General features: G+C 36.2%; 1 protein-coding gene across 2 annotated transcripts in view; it reads left to right on the top strand.

Moving 5' to 3' along the window:
• The window catches only part of LOC114084410 (broad substrate specificity ATP-binding cassette transporter ABCG2-like), a 56,474-nt gene extending 42,921 nt beyond the window's left edge, over positions 1-13,553 (top strand). The window contains exons 11-17 of one of the 2 annotated variants that reach the window (XM_071614828.1): positions 768-850; positions 4,948-5,037; positions 6,952-7,076; positions 8,170-8,324; positions 10,580-10,669; positions 11,472-11,557; positions 13,354-13,553. In XM_071614828.1, the coding sequence (XP_071470929.1) occupies positions 768-850; positions 4,948-5,037; positions 6,952-7,076; positions 8,170-8,324; positions 10,580-10,669; positions 11,472-11,557; positions 13,354-13,501 (777 nt within the window). In that variant the 3' untranslated portion in view covers positions 13,502-13,553. The remainder of the gene's footprint in view (positions 1-767; positions 851-4,947; positions 5,038-6,951; positions 7,077-8,169; positions 8,325-10,579; positions 10,670-11,471; positions 11,558-13,353) is intronic. The other variant, XM_071614829.1, reaches the window with a different exon arrangement.
• Positions 13,554-20,442: the final 6,889 nt, after the last annotated feature.

Raw genomic sequence — 20,442 nt, 5'->3', positions numbered from 1 at the left:
TCATACAGACTGTGTAAGTAAAGATTAGTGATAATGGCAAAGAAAGAATTTGAGGCTCAGGTGTGCCAAGTAAATGTAGACCTCACTGGCTGGGATTGGAAGATAAGCAATGTCATTGGAGATGGTCATGGAACATTTGGGTGTCCTCAACTGGCTGAGAGCTTTGGTGACAGTGACAATGTACTTTCTAGTGCAGGTGGGGATATCCTACAAGTTGGAAAGGTGTCTATTACTACTGCATTATCATTCAAAATCCCATTGTTAGAATTTGTATGAGTGTGTGTATATATGTTATTATATTTTTGTTTATCTCTTTATTTGGAAATGGTGAGGATCAAAACCTAGGATGTAACATATGCTATGACAGCATTCTATTGGTAAGCTACCTCCTCAGCCTTGAAATTTCATTCATTTCCAATGATCAGAGTAAAGACATCCTGTTTTTACTTGATCTTCTTGAAGTATAAAGCTGCATGTTCACTGGCATGATAGTTGAGAGTTCAGTTCCAGTTAATGACTGATTTAGAAAGCAGTGGGACTCTGGCCAAATCATTTAAAGTGTGTATTTTAGTGGATAAATTTGATTAGGTAGTATGATATGAATAAAATGTAGTATATACATATGATATCCTATCATATGTATATACTACATTTTATTTGTCCACTCATCCATTGCTAATATATATATATATATATATTTAATAATAAAATTTTTACATGCAATTGAAACTCTTTTCTTTCTGTTTTCATTTTTTATTTTTGAAAAGATAATTTCCACATTCATTCTGGGAATTGTTGTAGGCGCTACTTTCCTTTGGCTAAAAAATGATTGTACTGAAATACAAAATAGGTAAGTAAAATTAGCTCTTGATTTTGAGAAAATTCTGTCACTTTGCTCAAGCTCAGGGGCATCTATTAAGAATTTGAACTTATTGTATCAAAATAGATTCTACTGCTATGTATAATAATTAAAAAATAATTTGAATTTATGACAATAGAGGGTAAACGTTGGTGTTTTATTATGGGGTAGGGACAGTAAATGTATTGAAAACTGAATAAAAGAGTTAATTTTTTTCACACATATGTATACTTGTGTAGTGGTAAGTTACACACATCTCATACACATCTTAACCATTTCTAAGTGCAGAGTTCTGGGACATCAAATATATTCACGTTGTCAACTATCACCACCATCCAACTCCAGAGCGTTTCTTCATCTTCCCAGGGGGAATCTTCAACCCACCTAAGAGAAACCACCCACAGCCACCTCTGCCACCTCTGCAACCATCTGCAATTTTCTGTTTCTGCATGTGGCTATTTTAGGAAGCTCATGAATGTGCAGGCATACTATACTCATCTTTTTATGACTGCCTTATTTACCTTAGCATAATGTCCTCAAGGTTCTTCTAAATTAAGGTATTCTAATTTTTGTTTTTCTGTTTTAAGGTTGAAAAATATTCTATCATGTGTATATACTACATTTTATTTGTCCACTCATCCATTGCTAAAAATAGGGATTGCTTACACATCTTTGTTATTTGTGTGATGCTGCTATAGGTATACACATAGCTATTTGAATTCTGTTTTCAGTAAGGCTTTGGAGAAAATACCAGAAGTAGAACTTCTGTATCATTTGGAAATTCTGTTCATTTTTTTTAACTAATGGCATACTCTCTTCTACTTCATTTTACCTTCTTAGCAGCAGAACATAGAGTTCCAATCTCTCCACATTCTCATCAAAATTGATTATTTTTTTCTTTTTTGAAATAACAGAGTTCCATTAGATCTTTGAAGATATGTCTGTTTTAAGTCCTTTGCCAGTTTTAAAATAGGATTTTTTTTTGCTCTTAGCAGGATTTTTTGTTACTGTTGCTGCTAATGTAAAGTCCTTTATATTTATGCGTTATTAATCCCTCTTCAGATACATGATTTATGCATATTTTATCCTATTCTGTGGATTTATTTCTCTCTGTTGATAGTACCATTTTTGCACAGATTTTTAAATTTTGATATAGTCCTATTGATCATTTTTCTTTGGAGGTTTGTGAGCCAATTTTCCTAATGCTTTTTATTTGGGAGTATACCACACGTGGATGGAATGGCATTTATCCTCTCATTTGGAAAGTACTTGTCAGTGTTATGATCCTTTCTAGTTTCAGTCAAAATGTATCCCAAAAACTTGCATACCAGGATGTCATTTTAAACAGTTGCATCATAGTCTGAACCTAGATTCTCAACATCAGAGTCCACAGGGTTCTCATCATAATTCATATAAGGAGAACCACTCCTTGCTAGGCATTGAGCTCCATTATTGACAGCTGTGGCTCATGTTACCTACCAATGGCCAGAGAAGTGGACGGTCTCATCCCCATTTTAATATTGATAACCTTTGAGGAATTTGATGTTGAATCTATTTTGATGTCTAGAAAAGGCTTGATTCCAAAAGCTCAGTCCTTGTCCCAGATGCCAGTGCAAATCATGAGAACAGGGTTTTGCAAAACACAAAAAAATAAATTTTATTGATTTCCTCTAGTATACGAAAAAGAAAGAGCAGATTAACATTTCCAGAGTTATTGTCCTCTCTACAAGAGGGAACAAAGTGTTATTAAAGGGAAATTCTGGAACCAGACTCCAAGTATACTTTTTAAAAGGTATATAGAATGTCCACATGGTGCCTTGAAGAAGTCATTGGTCAGATCTGTTGGTACCAGTTTCTATGTTTGCACATCTTACTAATACCAATTTCCTTATTCTTGTTAATGATCTGAACATGTTAATGACCTGGATATGATAGCCCAGACTAGGACACACAAAAAATGTGAATCTTACTTCCACACACACAGGGAGGGGAAGAAGGAAAATAGGAAGAAAAGAGAATAAAACACATCAGTTTTAAAATAAGCCTCCTGTGTTTGAGCAGGAAAGTTCATACTCAATGCCTGAAATGGATCCCTGTTACAGGCTGGTTGCTTTGAATGAAAGAATAACCATAAAAGTTAATTCTTTACTCAAGTACAGTGAATTTTCCTCTTTATTGAATCAGGTTGTGTTTCACTACGAAGAGACAATTATTACAGCTGTTTTCCAGACAGAGTTAAGTCTCCTTTTTAGCTTCTAAAGGCAGAGATCTCTGGAATTTTTTACAACTCTGCCAATACTTGGTTTATGCCCTGTGTAGATACCATTTCTTAACCAAGCTCAGCTTAATCACAGATTCTCAAAGTTGTGTACCATTTATATCATGTAGCAGGAAGCATTTGGAAAAAAATTAAGGAATCTGTCATCAGCTGCAATTTTAAAGTAGTGAAATGCTAACCATTAATTGTTTTAATAGAAAAAGCCAAAGAAATAAAGAGGAACTTTAGCAGTTTCTTCAGATGTTTTCTGGAAAAAATGAACACTAACCTCATTTTAATTTGTATTTTTGACTTACATTATTAAATGTATTTGTATTATTAAATGCGAGACAACAAATTAAAGTGAATTTTTGCCCTGTCCCATGTTTCTGAAATTGCCTTTCAACTTGATATTATGTTTATTCCAATAGCAAAAGTTATATAGTGGTTTTTCTCTTGGGCCTGGCTGTTTTCTATTCACTTTGATTATTATGTGAACTTTCCTACTAAAAACAGCTTGCACCCCTTAGTTCTTCATTCTTTAGGTGAAAAAAAATGTGCCTATGGGCTCTTCTTTTTCTTTTTCTTTTTCTTTTTTCTAAGTAGTTGGAATTATTTACTTGGGTTTACATGCATAAAAATGTTCTCTTCTTTTTAAGTTATTTAAATGATACACACATCATCTCCCTTTCTGGTTTTCACTGTCAATTCAGTTGTTTGGTTTGGAAGGGAAGCTTTTCTTTGTTTCAGGGATGGTGGCATGCTTTCATGAAATCCTTATTTCTATTGGAGTATAAATTAACTGAAAACTTTTCTTTCTAAACCTCAATTATTTTAACCAAGAAATAAGTATTAAAGCTTAATACACACTATCAAATTGCTTTTTATATTATAAATAAGCATCAGACTGATTTTTGTTTTGAGCATCCTAGAAAATCCTGTAGGAAAGTGGCTGTCCCACATCAAGGATAACTGTCAAGGCTATTGATGGCCCTGTCCTGGGTGACGACAGCAAGGAGCTGAGCAGGGGTTTCCTCCCCTATCTCATTTCTTTCCATATGTCTTACTTTCTTATTACTTCACTTTAAAACCAAACTGGATAATTAGATATTTTAACCCTTGGGAGATTTATTTAGGTTCATTTAGTTTAATGTTTCTCTTTTCGTACATTAGGAATGACATACAGCATTTTTGTGAGTTAATTTGAAGATGAGGGAGTATTTTTATGTTAGCTCAGGCTGTCATAGGAAAATCCCATGTACTTGGTGGCTGTAACAACAGAATGTTATTTTCTCTCAATAATGGAGTCTGGAAGTCTGGGGTTAGAATTCCCTTCCAGCAGGTCAGGCTCCTATGAGAGTCCCTCCCTGGCTTGTAGATGGGGCCTTCACTGGGCATCCTCTCATGGCAGAGAACAGTTGATGTTTCTTCCTCTCCACCAATTCACTAATCCCATCATGGGGCTCCACTCTCATGACCTCATGCAAACCTTATTACTTCCTTAAGCCTACATCCTGGTACTATCACATTGGGGGTTATCTCTTCAACAGGTGAATTGTAGGGAATACAAGTCAGTGCACAGCAACCCAAAACAAGAATTTCAATTTTTGCTGTAGTGTGGAGTGACAGGGGTACCAATGAGGAGATACAGAGTTGGGGGAACCACTAGAGGGGGCCAGGCTTTCCTATCTGTTTAAACTTAAAGAGCTCTACTTTTCTTTTTAAGATGTATTTGATGTTACATTATTTCTGGAAGGAGTCTTATAGGAAGAAACCAACCTAAGAGTGCTGAGTTAACTGAGGTGCTTTTGTTCCCATTCTGTCCTGACAGAGCAGTAATGCTGTTCTTCCTGCTGACTCACCAGTATTTCAGCAGCGTGTCAGCCGTGAAACTCTTTGTGGTCCAGAAGCAGCTATTTCTGTGAGTTGGTCTCTATTCTGGTAAGGGACATTGCTGTCTGGGGGAAAATGGTTAAATGCAGAATTAGACCAAAAATATGATTCTGGGGATTACTGGTATTTATTTTTCTTTTCTTTTCCCTTATGTTCTTTATATTTTCAAATTGACATTTAAATTATACATATTTACCATGTAAAACACAAAGTATATATAAGGATTACCAATATTAAGTGAGAAAAAGCAGTCCCAATTGGGATAGAAAGTCAAGAATGTGTGGGGCCTAATACAAAGAAAAAAGAAATTTCAAGGTTAGGGTATGGTCATCAAATCCCAATTCTGCCGAGAAAGCAAAGAATAAAGTGGTTAAGAAGCATCTTTAGTTTTTAGAAAAAAAAAAAAATAGGTCATAATGATCCTCATCCTCCCACAGAAATTTTTTAGAGGCTTTGGTAGAGATTAAGTGGAAAAGTAAGCAGCAAATTAGAAATGAGATATGAAGTTGACAAAGTATGTGGATCAAAGAAAAAGTGAAGAGACCCAAAAGGGCAGCCTTACAGGAAAGAGCAAGATGGTTTTGCCCTTGTATTTTTTTTTATTTTTATTTTTATTTTTTTTAAATTTTTTATTGTTGGCTGTTCAAAACATTACATAGTTCTTGATATATCATATTTCACACTTTGATTCAAGTGGGTTATGAGCTCCCATTTTTACCCCATATACAGATTGTAGAATCACATCAGTTACACATCCATTGATTTACATATTGCCATACTAGTGTCTGTTGTGTTCTTCTGCCTTTCCTATCCTCTACTATCCCCCCTCCCCTCCCCTCCCGTCCCCTCTTCTCTCTCTGCCCCCTCTACTGACATTCATTTGTCCCCCTTGTATTATTTTTCCCTTTCCCCTCACTTCCTCTTGTATGTATTTTTGTATAATTCTGAGGGTCTCCTTCCATTTCCATGCAATTTCCCTTCTCTCTCCCTTTCCCTCCCACCTCTCATCCCTGTTTAATGTTAATCTTCTTATCATGCTCTTCGACCCTACTCTGTTCTTAGTTACTCTCCTTATATCAAAGAAGACATTTGGCATTTGTTTTTTAGGGATTGGCTAGCTTCACTTAGCATAATAAGCTCTAATGCCATCCATTTCCCTGTAAATTCTATGATTTTGTCATTTTTTAATGCAGAGTAATACTCCATTGTATATAAATGCCACATTTTTTTTATCCATTCATCTATTGAAGGGTGCCCTTGTATTTTTCAAGGATGGAGGAAATTTACCCAGGCTTTAATGCCTAGGACAGGAATCACCCACCAGAGAGGAAAGGAATGAAGACAGTGGTGAAAGACTTCGGAATTTAGGGAAGAAAGGTGTCAGGAAGAGGGGAGATGAGGATTTGTTTGCTGACAGTGCTGCACCTTGGAGGCAGGATTACTGGAGGAAGAAGTCTTTTTCTTTTTTTAACAAAAGAGAAGTAAACAAATTTAGTGATCTGAATCTGCTTGAGGGCTTTGGAAAGTAACAGTGTTACTTTCACACTCAGAAGTGGAGAGAAGGAAAGCCTCCATTACCACTGAAGTTAGCCCTGAAGTGCTTGCTGCTCATCAGGCAGAGCCAGCCTGACAGCAGAAGCAGAGTCTCTGAGGAGAGTGAGGACATGCAGACTCTGTCCCTGGAGGGGTGATATGGGCCAGAGTGGGTGGGAGCAGGAGGACTGCTGTCATGAGAGGGTCACAGCAAGAGCCTCATGGGACTGATGCCCCAGGGAGGCTGCATCTGAGGTGGAGAAGGATGCGGGTGGGGGGTCAGCCTGGAGCCTGTGAGCAGCTGCAGTGTCAGACCTGGTGGCAGCAGGAGTCTGCACAGCAGCATCTCATCTGGGCTGTGCCTTCTTGGACTAATCTGGGGTATGTGGTGTGTGTTTTTGTTCTGTAGACACGAGCACATCAGTGGATACTACAGGGTGTCGTCTTATTTCTTTGGAAATATTTTATCTGACTTACTAGCCAAGAGGTTCTTGCCAAGTTTTATATTTACTTTTATAGTATACTTCATGGTGGGTAAGTAACAAGACAAAGGGGATGTGTCTCTAGCCTTGAATATGTTGAGATGTTAACTTCTCATTGCAAACACGCTTTTGGTTCCCAAAACTATAAAACAAGCTATAAGGAATCATGTATTGATGGTATATTCTCTAAATTAGCTGGTTAATGTGGACACTTTTTCTAGACTTTTTCCCATCTGAACTTGAAAATGTATTTACGGAACTATATGTTTCTGAAGGATGCCATGTGTCATACTCAAACACGGAAAGCATTTGTTGAATTATTTGAGACTGTGCTAGAGAAGCTGGGATGTTTATTGCCTATCTGTATTTTTTTCTCTATATCTTACCACATGTATCTCTATGTAGAGAAAAAATATACACAGGCTGGTAATATCTATGATATGCAGAGATATGTAGAAAGAGATTGAAAAAAACAATGTATGCATATCTTTTCTCCCTGTCTCCTACTCTAACGAGAGGAAGACGGTGACTTTGGGATTTATTGATTTAATAAAATTACTTGTTTGATGATGTAGAACAGAATCAGTTGTGCATTTTGCTCTGGCTTCACACCAGGATCACTGAATTATCATTTCTATAAGTTTCTCTGATTTGTGTGTGTGTGCACACACGTGCACACACACACAAATTTTCTTTGACAACTCACCCCAGGATTAAAACCACTAATACAGCTGGAAACTTCAATTTTATAAATAATAAGTGTGCTATGAGAATTAGGCTTGGAATCTTAGAGCTGTAGACTTCTTATCAGTATTCTTACAGATGTTCCAAAATCTTCAGACCATTCTAATACAGAGCATTAGCTCATGATAATTATAAAGTAATTTAAGAAGCTTGGCAGCCCTGTTCCCAATCACAGAGCCACGTGGTGATTATACTAGGGGGATTTACGTTATAAAGATGGCTACCCTTCATTCACATGAAGAGAAATAATGGAATTAGTGACACAGGGTAGTTGCATGTGAGTGATGTTTTTTGTTGTTCTGATCTTACTTTCTCAGGATACTGTAGTGTTATTGGCACTATAAACAGTTCCAGATACACAGGGATCTACACAGCTAAACTGATCATTTGTTTTCTTTAAGGATCAAAACCAGCAGTGGAGACTTTCTTCATCATGATCTTTACCCTCATGATGGTGGCTTTTTCATCCATTTCCATGTCACTGGCCATAGGAATAAATCATAGTGATGTAACTATAACAAGACAGGTCATGAACATCTATTTTATGTTTATGTTGGTGAGTGTGAATTGGGCTTCTCTGGGAACAGAATTTTTCCCCCTGTTTCTCTGACACCTTCCTGTCATGAAAAAGTCTGTTTTGAGGATTCTGGATGTGGGAATCTGATGGTTTCAGGAAGCCATAGACTGAACTATAGTTTATATTAAAGAATGTACCACTTTCTTCCTTGCTCCTATATAGGCTTTTCTGCTAGTGTTCTCATGTAGTTACTTATCTTAGCTATGTTCTTATTAATGAGCTTTTAAAAAAAGACTTTTTGTTGATTATGAATGTTTATAAATTAGGACTTCAAAAACAAGAATAATGATTGATTCCCTCGCAAAAACCACAGGCTGTCTACCTGCCTTTCATGCTGGTGTTAGAGAACTGCCAGCTGCGTAAGCAGCAGAGCTGGTTTGGTTGGATTCATTATTCCCCAAGGTGAAAGTGAAGCTCCATGAGAAGTGTAACAGGGGGTCTAGCTTGGATGCCTCTTGCATTTTGAAAATGTTTTAAAATTACTGGAAATTTCTAAAGTCCATAGTATTAGGCCACCTGTTGTCTGGCTTCCTGAGAATCGCTAATATCAATATGTTTCTGTTTCATCTTTTTAGAAAATGATTACAAAGTCATAATCTTTCATGGTCCTAAAATTTGCACTCACATAGATGAATCAACAGATAAACAGAGCCTATTACCACACACCCCACACAATATCGGCTAAACAGGGATGCTCAGCCAATTGGTGTATACATCCTTTCTGGTACAATAGAAAGAGATGCCCTTGAATGGCACATATACAACACTTAAAAAAGTTCTTTTTATTAATGTGGTATTGTTATCTATAATTTGGGGTTCATTTTGAGGCAACCATAAAAGCATGGCTTACACATACTCTTGTCAAAGTTTAGTTCAATTTCTGAATTTGTCAACTGCCAATATATACCATCAACAATGTGATGTCTAATTTGTATTTCATCTACTATAAAAAAAAAAGTCCTTCAGTAAATAGAGATGTTTTGTTTGATTTATTTGATACATTGATTGTGATTTGGAAGTTTTCGTGTAGAATTTTAAAAGCCAGTTGTAAAATTTTATTTCACACAGAGATGTCATGTTATACACCAGGCACTTCTGGTAGGTCAAATCTGATATACACAGGCACACCAAGGCACTGCCACCATTGTGCAAATCCCAGCTCACCTCACCCCAGTTGGGGCTAATGTTATGTGGGCCTCTCGTTCATCTCCAGCGCTCCTTCCTGAATCTGCATTGCAATATCACTTTTTCATAGCTTTAAACAGAGGGATGGATTGTCCATGTTTTCTGCTGTACTACACCATGCTATACAGTTAATAAGTTCTAGGCATTGGAAAACCTGAAGCCTACAATTCTGAACCCCAAATTATCATTAATTTCATGGATGCAAAAAGCAAATCCTTGTAAATAACAAATCTTACAGTTGTATGGAAATGGAGAGGTGTATGTGAAGCTCAGGAACATTCTTGTATAAGTTCCTAGATTTTCAGGGTCATTAGGGGCAACACATGTTGGTGTTATAATTAGGATAGTCAGTAGTCAGCTCTTTGTGTCAGTGAGTTCTGCATTAGAAAATTCAAACAACCACAGATGGAAAACATACAGAACAAGAATTAGGTATGTACTGAATATGTACATTTTCTTTTTTAGTTATTATTGCCTAAACTATATAGTTTATATGGTTATATGTATGTAGTATAAACTACATATACAAGATTTATATTATAGTAGGTAAAAGAAATATGGAGATGATTTAAAATGCAAAGGACACATATATTTAAAGTATAAAGCATTTGCTTGGGATTACATGCAAATACTATGCTCTTTTAAAATAATGGAATTTGAGATCTGCAGATTTGAGTATCTATGTATGTGAGTACCAGAGCTGGTCTCCCTTGGATACCAAGAGATGAATGTATTTCTTAATTTTCCATTGTTTGCAAGTACAGAAAAACATAAAAATATAGTATTAACAATTAAGGATCTTCCAAATAAATGAAATCTATGACATAGACTAGAGTATATTTTCATTAATTAAAACCCTAAACAGTCTTAGCCATGTGAGGTTTACACATGCAAAGGAAGATTAATATTTAGAGCAAGGTCAAAGAATTTCAAGAGTTGTTCCTACCAGAAATGTTCAGAAGGTTATAGCATTCTTGAAGATGCTTTTCTCTAGAATTCCTCATGAAATTCCTGGACCAGTTCTAATTCATGATTTTTGCTTTTTGTAGATTTTTTTGGGTCTGACATTGTATTTTGGAAGCATGGCTCCTCAGATCTTGTGGCTTCAGTACTTCAGCATTCCTTATTATGGCTTTACAGTAAGTTGTCCTTGACTATCATTGTGAATAGGTGCCCAAGGTGGGAACAGTGAAAATAAAGCCTATACGTCTCACTTCCCCTGCCATGAGCTGTGGACACCTTCCAGGAGCAATGGAGGAGTACTTCCTATTATTCCTTAACACAAGGTCAGGGAGTCATCTGGGGTTTTCCTCAGTCACCCTGTTGTTTCAGATGAGGAAAGGTGAGGAGAATAAATCTTATAGTAAAGTGGAAAGAATGACAGATGAAAAACATTGTGTTTCCATTCAATAAGGAAATAAATGAGAGGATGGGAGACTGGGATACTTAGCTTATGATTAAAGAGAAATTATGAGAAACAAAGAGGCTAAATAACACTCCTAGTCCTATGGCGCTAGCAAAGGAATCAACTCCAAAGAAAACCATGTCTTAATACAGTGTAACCAAGATTTTAACTCCTACAAGTGATTTTGATGAAAACAAGAAAAGATCATTACCATAAGTCAGTAATATTCATGGAGCAATACTACATCATTTTAGTTATAAAGATTATAGGGTTACACAGTTAAAGAGAGAAGAAAGAAGGGGCTATGGGGTGATCTACCAAGAGATTTCCCTTCCTGGCCAATTGGAAGGAATATCCCAACCTTAGGCCTCTTAATTTCCAGGGAAATTAGTTAATTTGTGATATATTGTGAATATGCAACTTTGTATATATTTGGAAATAACAATAAAGATTGAAGTTGAAGATTTAATTATTATGATTCTTTGGAAATGTTTTGAAATTTAAAACCACCTTGCATTGTCCTTTGTGTCACATAGGCTTTGCAGCATAATGAATTTTTGGGACGATACTTCTGTCCAGCCCTCAGTATAACACCTGGCAATAACTGTCCAAACTACGTAATGTAAGTTTGTGTCCAATGTCTTAAGAGACTTTATTATTACTATGATGAGATATAGAGAGTCCCCTGGGCTTAGAGCTGGAACAAGAATTTTCAGGGTCAACAAACCTTTCTGAGCCTACATTTTCTCCCTCATAAAGTGAGTCATTGTGCACTAATGCATGTGAACACGTTGTACTTGTATTATGCTACAGTCCAAATTGTTTTTGTATAGAAATGTTCACTGGGGGCCTGTTGAAAATTAATGTTTCAGTTTTTGAGTGATTTTTAGTTTTTAGTTTTTAGAGCATTTGAGTTTGAAACAGGCTGTTTGATAGTTTAGCAAAGCTTATAGTCTCTGGATGTATGGATTCTATGCTGTCAGCCCAGCCCATGGACCACAGTAGGCCCTAACAGGGCTGCAGTAACATAAAGGGTATAACATTAAGATCTGTATCTAGTCCTTTCCTCTGCTCACATTATGTGTGTGTGTGAGTGTGTGTGTGTGTGTGTGAGAGAGAGAGAGAGAGAGAGAGAGAGAGAGAGAGAGAGACTGACTTGGAATTCGCCCTATCAATGGTTATGTCCTTTAGTGAATAAACACATATTTCAACAAGTCAAGAAGGAATTCTCATTTTTGCATCAAGTTCTTAAAATAGAAATGCTGGTTTTAGTGAAATGATAAGATCTTGTTTTGTACTTTTTATATTTTACTTTTCTATTACTGTTTTTAATCATTTGATATTAATAAAAATTAATAAAAAAAGAGAATACTGGTATTTTAAATCCCTTTTGGATGTTCAAATAACTTAGAAATAATTCTTAGTAATAAGACAATTTTGTATTTTGAATTACTAATTGGAAAAACCTCTAGGAAAAGAGATTTTCTATTTTTGCCCGCTCTCCTTGGTTTGATTTGGGTGTGGCGTCTTTGTAACATAGAGTCACCACCAGGCTTCTAGGGAGGATGCAGTGGTTAGAAATGTGGGACCAGATAAGGAGGAGCCACCACAGGCTTCACATTTACACAGGGCTCATCTTCACAAGAGGAAGGAAGAAGCCCCTCTTAGCAGAGGGAGGTCATGGCTATTTTAGGAAATTCTAAATGCCAAGATGCACAAGACAACAGGCCATAACTGTGGCTGCACAGTTGATACTGTCTTAGTATTAGGTGCTTTTCTATCTGTGGCAGGAATGCTCCATTCTGCTCTGTTCCAGCTGGTACTTCAGGTCTGAGTCTGTTTTCTGGGCCTACAGGTAACATCCTGTACCCTAGCATCTGTGATGCTCATCATAATATTGGAGTGAGAGCTGACAAACATAACTCTGGCTGGAAGCCCTTGCTCTTCTCTGGTCCTGGTTTTAGAATTCTAAGCCTATGTTTTTAGGAAGGTTGTCTTGAGGATAAGCAGAACTGCAAACAACTTTGATCATCTTAGGAAGGGGCATAGGTGTCATAACTTAGGCCACAGTTTTCCCCATCAGGAGTAAGTGATAGGTCACTTGATAATCATGTCTGCCCTTTGAAGAGGGCAGCATTATAGACTTAAAAACATATGAATTTGATCAAGCTAGAAATTTGGTTCTTAATGTGACTATAAACTTGGCCAAGTTCATTAAGCCGACTTCCCTTCCTCTTTTAAATATTAGGATATGTATACCCCTTTGATTTATTTAATGATTCATAGGTATTATATATGAAGGGATAATTATTGAAGATTTTGTGTGCATAGAGATGTCTTTAAGGAACAGCAACTGTACTGACTAAAATTTCATAGATTTTAGGAATGAAGTTACATTCTTTCTGTGTTTAATTTCAGGTGTTCTGGTGAAGAATTCTTGGGACTGCAGAACATTGATCTCTCACCTTGGGGTTTGTGGAAGAATCATGTGACTTTGGCTATTTTGATGATTATCTTTCTTATAATTGCCTACCTAAGAATATTATTTCTTCACAAACATTCTTAAATTCTGCTTTAATTTTCTATGAATTACCCTCACATTAAAAAAATATCTAATGAAAAAATTTTGTAGTCTTTTGTTCAGTTTCATTACACCATAGGTAAGCAATAATTATTTTTAATAAAAAATTACAGAAATAACTGAATTATTCATCAAATAATCCACATCAAAACCTAATGCTATTACATATTGCATGTTAACTTATTTCATTGGACAATCAGAATTAGGAAGAAATGCCAGCTAATTTCTTGATATAACAAAGGAGAATTTAACTATAGAAACTCTTGACAAGTTGCTAATATTTGTGCTATCAGATTTCTCATGTTCAAAATGAGTAAGCAGATTAGAAGCTGGACAGTTTTAACAGCCTTTGTATCCTTGATCTGCCATTCTTCAATAAATAACAAGTGTGCTAATGTTCTACTAGAAGTAATAAACCTAAAATATATTGGAAACATAGTGCCATTTCTACAGTAAAAAAAAAAAACACACACACATTCAGATAGAAATTCATGTCTTTGATAAGCTTTGAGGTTGGTGGAACTTACTGATAGTTCTTTAAAGGAATTGTAATATCTCAAGATTCTTGGCTGGGAGCTTTGAGCTATAGGTAGAGTTGAGGGCCTGGGTTCTAGGAATGAAGCTCTTGTGTCATATCTGGGACATTCTGGCTCTGCAAATTAACTTCACTTCCCCAGATGCCTCAGTAGTATATAATCTGGTTGCAACAGATTCTCCTGAGAGCTTTGCTAAGACACAGTTGTCTAGCCCTCCTGTCCCACCACAGCAGTACCTATAGAGCCACCTCCAAGAAGAAATTTGCCAGGGCTGGATTTCATAATTTCTAAGGTCCTTTCAGCTCTAAAAAATTCAGACTCCTGGTCTAATAGCTGTTCTGTCTTTCCCCTCACAGGATGCCCATCATTTGTATATCTCATTTATTTCTATATACTCTCTTCATCCTAACTTTACCTCTAATAGGGAAGTATTTACCAGTACTGTGCTGTGTTTCAAAACTTCTCTTTTGGCAATGTAACAAAAAGCACAGTAAAGCGAAGTATCATATATTGAAGACATATTGCAGCCACCAGTCCAGGTCAAGAGGTAGAATGTGACCAGCACACAGGTGCCCTGTAGGCCCTCTGCAATCACTGCTTCTTCCTCTCTCCATGGGTTGCTTTTGAAATGCTCCATGTGTATTCCTCTCAGTTCCTGTTTATCAGATCATCACTGCAGCTCAGGTTTGTGGGGTTATGTGTACAAGTACATGCTTAAGTACCTCTTCCACTTTTAATAAGCTTTTAGTACTTAAACAATTTATATTTACAAAAAAGCTGCAAAGGTAGTGTGGAAATTTCCCAAGTTCCCTTTGCCCAGCTTTCTTAATATTCACATTTTACATACCAAGCTCCAGTTCCGATCCCACCACCTTTTGACTAGTTCTTTTATTGTTTTGGGGTCTGTTTCAAGACATCATATCACATATAGCTCCTCTTGTTTAGACAGAAATACTTACAGGAATTAAAGGGTCCCGGGGATCACCAGATGTAGACCTGATGTGGTCATCTTGGAATGTCATTTACCCACCAGTGGGTGCCCTGCCATATTCCTGCAATATCAGAGTAGAGACATGACTTTAAATGTTTATCTTTAAACTTTAACATTTATTTCTTTTTACAACATTTCATTAATGCATCATATCATAACATCTGCTTTACCTGGTTATTATGTAAATATCAAAGTCAAAGAGGTTTTCCCATTTTGGGAAGTATTCTGCTTTTTCTGTAACTGTGATTTACAGTTCCCTACATGTACATTTCATTACACGTATGAAAATATTTATCCATACTTTATGTACAATATAGACCAAAAATATTTTTAAAAGCCAAAATTATAAATATTTTCTTTTTAGATTATTCCTAATTTAAGTAAACCCTAGTTTGTTTATCCTTTTGTATTATAATCACTTTTTTATATATTTTATTGTGGTAAGAAACACATAATAAAATTTATCAACTTATCCACGATGGGGAGGCATAATTGTCTGGTCCTCCTGTCCCACCACAGCAGTACGTATAGAGCCACCTCCAAGAAGAAATTTACCAGGGCTGGATTTCATCATTTCTAAGGTCCTTTCAGCTCTAAAAATTTTAGAGCTATGGTCTAATAGCTGTTCTATCTTTCCTCTCACAGAATGCCCCATCATTTGTATACCTCATTTATTTTTATATACTCTCTTTATTCTAACTTTATCTCTAATAGGGAAGTATTTACCAGTACTGGTAAATACTGTGCCTTGTTAGGGGGGTTCTTTTTCCTGCTCAGGAAGGTTTAAGCCACCTATGAAATTAAAGTCTACAATAATTAGTGAAGAACAAAACACAAAGTCAGAAAGATATTTTCAAAATATGGAGCCCCTGATAGGTCTAGTCAACACAGGAGCTGGAACTAGAGAATTATAAAATAACTCCTCTGGTTTATTTAAGGGGGTACATCAAAGGCAGGGATAAGGTTTGAGGGGAGGAATCTTTCTTCCTGATATCTTGCAGTCAGCAGGTTGATTCGTGTCTTGGCAGGTCACACCCATCTCAGGGGGGGCTGTGCAGCTACAGCAGGTCACCCCAACTCCAGTACTGTGTGGGACCTTTGGCAGATGTTGAATAGGACTCACAGCGTGTATGGGAAGTCTGCCAGAGGAAATGTCTACTGGAAGTTCCCAGACACCAGATTCTTCTATTCACTGGGCTGTGATGTATGATATAGTCTACACACAGCCCAGAGATGGCTTTCAACAATCCCCTTTTGAGGAACATTTTAAAAAGTAAGTTGGAAAAATGTTTGTTTGCAGAAATTTATTTAAGAACATGTATGTACTCTCATGTAATTTGTTGTTATTTTGTTGGATGTCAGAACTAATCTATAATGGAGGGGACTAGTTGATTTGGTTTAAAATAAAAGAAAGCAAAGAGCAAATGAAGCATCATCTGATAATTATACTCCAGTTGCTCTTCTTGGGATGGCAAAAACTGCAAGAATGCTGCTACAGAAGGCTGATATGTTGGGGATGGAATAAGAAAGGTGAGAAAAAGCAGGTAATTTGGAGAGAAAGATTAAAGAGGAAGTGTACATATGTCTTCTCTGTCTTTGAAGCCATCCTCTTAAACCTTAGATTTGAATTTCATTAACATCTACTGCACATATACATATTTGAACAGTAACAATACTGACTTGTAAGATGTCCTTTTCCTACTCCAGTGCATATCCAATGGGCTTTAGAAAAGAATTGTCAAGGGGATAGAGATGGAGGCTGTCAATGGATCTCATAAGAGCTGGGCTGTCACCTGGCAAGCAGCTTAGTACAGCTGAAGTAATGGCCAAGAATAAGGAAGTTCTAGAAAGGACGCTAGAAGAGACAAATAAAAAATGGTGCTTGTGGCCTGTGGGAAATAGCAGCAATGGGGACCAGCTAGTTCCATTGACCCTCCAGTATTGTGTTTTCTAGATATTACTACTAGCCTCTCCCTCAAGCTGTCCAGAGTGAACTTGAGATGTTTACGAGTGTATCTGTATGGTGGGAGGGGTGGGCTGAATTGGATGCTGTTGGTGCTGTCACACCTCCTCTGTGCACCTCCACTTTTGGTTGCTGCTGTGGTGGACAATTCCTTGTGAGCTGAGCTCATTCCAACAACATCCCTCCTCCAGCCTGCACCACACCTCTCTCCACTTAGGACTGCTCTTAGGTCTGTTTCTAAGTTACAAGAAGGTCAGATTGTGTGCTAGTGTGGTGGGCAAGACCAAGGTTAATATCCCATGAGCACCTGTAACAAACAGGGACAGGGTCAGAGAGAAATGTCCCAGCATGATGCTTTTCAGACAGGAAATTTTGGGATGCATTCCTTTGTGCTATCAGAGGAGGAATCCGGCCTTTTGCCTACAAAGGCAACTTTAACAGCATAATTTTGTACTGGCCTTTCCCCCTTTCCTGTCTCCTCTTCTACTGCCATTTATTTATTTATTTTGAGTTCAAAGTCTGGACTCACAGATAAATTGACAACCTAAGAATTTTTCTATATTTGCAACTGCACATTGGATTTCATGATATGCTCAGATTTGTTTGATAAACTAAGAGATTGATCTGGATAAATAATAAAAGTTGTGTTAACAGCATTTATTTCATAATCATTCAATAATCTTTTCAGAGGTAAAGTTCATGTGCATTTGGATTTGGGGGAACACTGGCTGCCTCCAGTGTTTAATATATGTTGCTTTTTACAAAGCCATTTTGTTTTCCAGGCTACTTGATAGTTTTTAACCTTCACTGGTAAATAAAAAAGTTCATTTTTTCAACACAGCTCTTACCATGATCCTTCTGTTTTCTTGGGAGATTGTATATACCCAATATTTCTTCCATTTGACAGGTTCATTTTGAAATATGCTGAATACTCAATTTATCCACCCCTCTTATTCATCCCACTCTTTCAATGAGATGCCTTTACCTTTGTAATACAGCCTGAAGTTTGTCCAATAGGAAGAGCCCATTAATCATTTTAATTATGTCTTGGGCATACCCTTTCCTCCACAGTAGTAAATATTTCCTGTAGCCAATAAAAGAATCCGTAGTTCATACAATGAAACATAAATGATTAAAATGAAAAAAATCAAACCTTAAGAAATTGTAAAATTGACGCCATTTTGACTTATTCATTTAGCAAAAATTAATATTTTTTTCAGTCAAAAGTTTTTTTTTTTTTTTCCTTTTCAAGATCAGTGATGGCTTGTGATTTCAATTAAAATCTTCGGTGTGTTTTACTCTCTTGAAACAAACCTACACCTGCTGAGAAATCTCTATCTTAAAGTTTTGAATGTGTTTCTTTTAATCTCTGGAGGAAGTTTTAGGAAATCCTGTCTTTTGGAGGCAACCTTTGAGGTTCAATAACTTATTCCATTTTATGAATAAATTTTTGTTTCAATTCAACTAAAAATAAATAATTTGTTTAAAAAATTGTGTTTGCAATTAGGCAAATGGGCTCATATTGTTTTGGCTTTTGTATAAATTGGTACAAACATCTTAAAGAATTGCTTGGAAAATTGCATCAAGACTATATCCTCATAATTTTTGTGAAAATTCTATAAAGAAATAATAATAAAAAAGGTTATATTAGTTATAGTCTCATAGAAAATCATTAAAAAATGGAAATGTTCATCAATAGCAGGAATGAGGTTAATATGTTTTGGTTATTTGGTATAAATTATAAATTCGTAACATTATTTTATGTAGAGATATACATATATATCCATTCAATATGTAAAATAATTTATAGTAATATACTCTGTCACCATAACAAAATCAGGATTTCAGGACATGTTTAATATGAGGTGAAAAGGCAGTAAAATGTAGAAATAGTACTTTTTCCATCATTATTTTTATATACATTTTAAATATACATAGGGTGGGATCTGTTGTTACATATTTGAGCATGCATATATAACAATATAGCTTGATTAATATCATTCCCCAGTATGTCCCCTTTTTACCCCTTCCCTCTTCCCCTAGTCACTTTCCTCTGCAGATCTCCCTTTTATTTTCTTGAGATTCTTGCCACCTTACTTTTCCTTTTCCCTTTCTAGCTTCCACAGGTGAGAGAAAATATATGACCCTTGATCTTCTGAGTTTGGCTTATTTCACTAGACATGAAATGGTCTCAAGTTCCATCCATTTTCCTGCAAATGGCATAATTTATTTTTTTCTTTATGGCTGAATAAAACTCCATTGTGTATATATGTCACATTTTCTTTATCCATTCATCTGTGGATGGACACCTAGGCTTGTTCCTCAGTCTAGCTCTGGTGAATTGTGCTGCCATAAACATGGGTATGCAGGTATCATTATAATATGATGACTTTAATCCTTTAGGATAAATATTAAGGGCGTGGTACAGCTGGCTTAGATGGCAGTTCCATGCTTAGATTTTTGAGGAACCTCCACACTGATTTCCACAGTGGTTGTACTAGTTGACAATCCTACAAGCAGTGTAAAAGTGCTCCTTTTCTCCACATTCTCCTAAACAGTTAAAATGGTTTGAAATTTTGATGATTGACATTCTAACTGCAGATGACATCTCAGTATAACTTTTTTTTTATTTTCATTTCTCTAATTGCTAATGATGTTGGACATTTTTTCCCATATATTTGCTTAACATTTTTATTTCTTTTGAGATCTATTCAGTTCGTTACTCCATTTATTAATTAGTTATTTGTTTTTCTGGTGTTGATTTTGAGTTCTTTAAATATCATGGACATTAATACTCTATCAGAAGAGCAGCTAGCAAAGAATTTTCTTCCTTTCTCTAGCTTCTCTCTTCACATTCTTGTTTCTTTTGCTGTGCAGATGCTTTTAATTCTATCCCATCCTATTTATTAACTCTTGGCATTATTTCCTGAGCTTTAAAAGTCATGGCATTTGCAGGTAAATGGATGGCATTGGAGAAGATAATGCTAATTGAAATTAGCCAATCCCCCCAAAAAACAAATGCCAAATGTTTTCTCTGATATAAGGAGGCTGACTCATAGTGTGGTAGGGAGGGGGAGCATGGGAGAAATAGATGAATTCTAGATAGGGAAGAGGGGTGGGAGGGAAAGGGAGGGGGCAGGGGATTAGCAAGGATGGTGGAATGTGTTGGACATCATTATCCAAAGTTCATGTATGAAGACTTGAATTGGGTGTCAACATACTTCATATACAAACAGAGATATGAAAAATTGTTGTATATATGTGTAATAAGAATTGTAATGCAATAAAACAAAGTACATGAATAAAGACATGAATTGGCATGAATATACTTTATATACAAAGATATGAAAAATTGTGCTATGTATGTATAATGAGAATTGTAATGCATTCTGCTGCCATGAATTTAAAAAATAAAATCAATTAAAAATAAAGAGTC

Source organism: Marmota flaviventris, chromosome 7 (assembly GCF_047511675.1).
Source record: "Marmota flaviventris isolate mMarFla1 chromosome 7, mMarFla1.hap1, whole genome shotgun sequence".
NCBI classification, from domain to species: domain Eukaryota; kingdom Metazoa; phylum Chordata; class Mammalia; order Rodentia; family Sciuridae; genus Marmota; species Marmota flaviventris.
The sequence above is the reverse complement of the archived record's forward strand: the minus strand, read 5'-3'. Positions and strand labels throughout refer to the sequence as shown.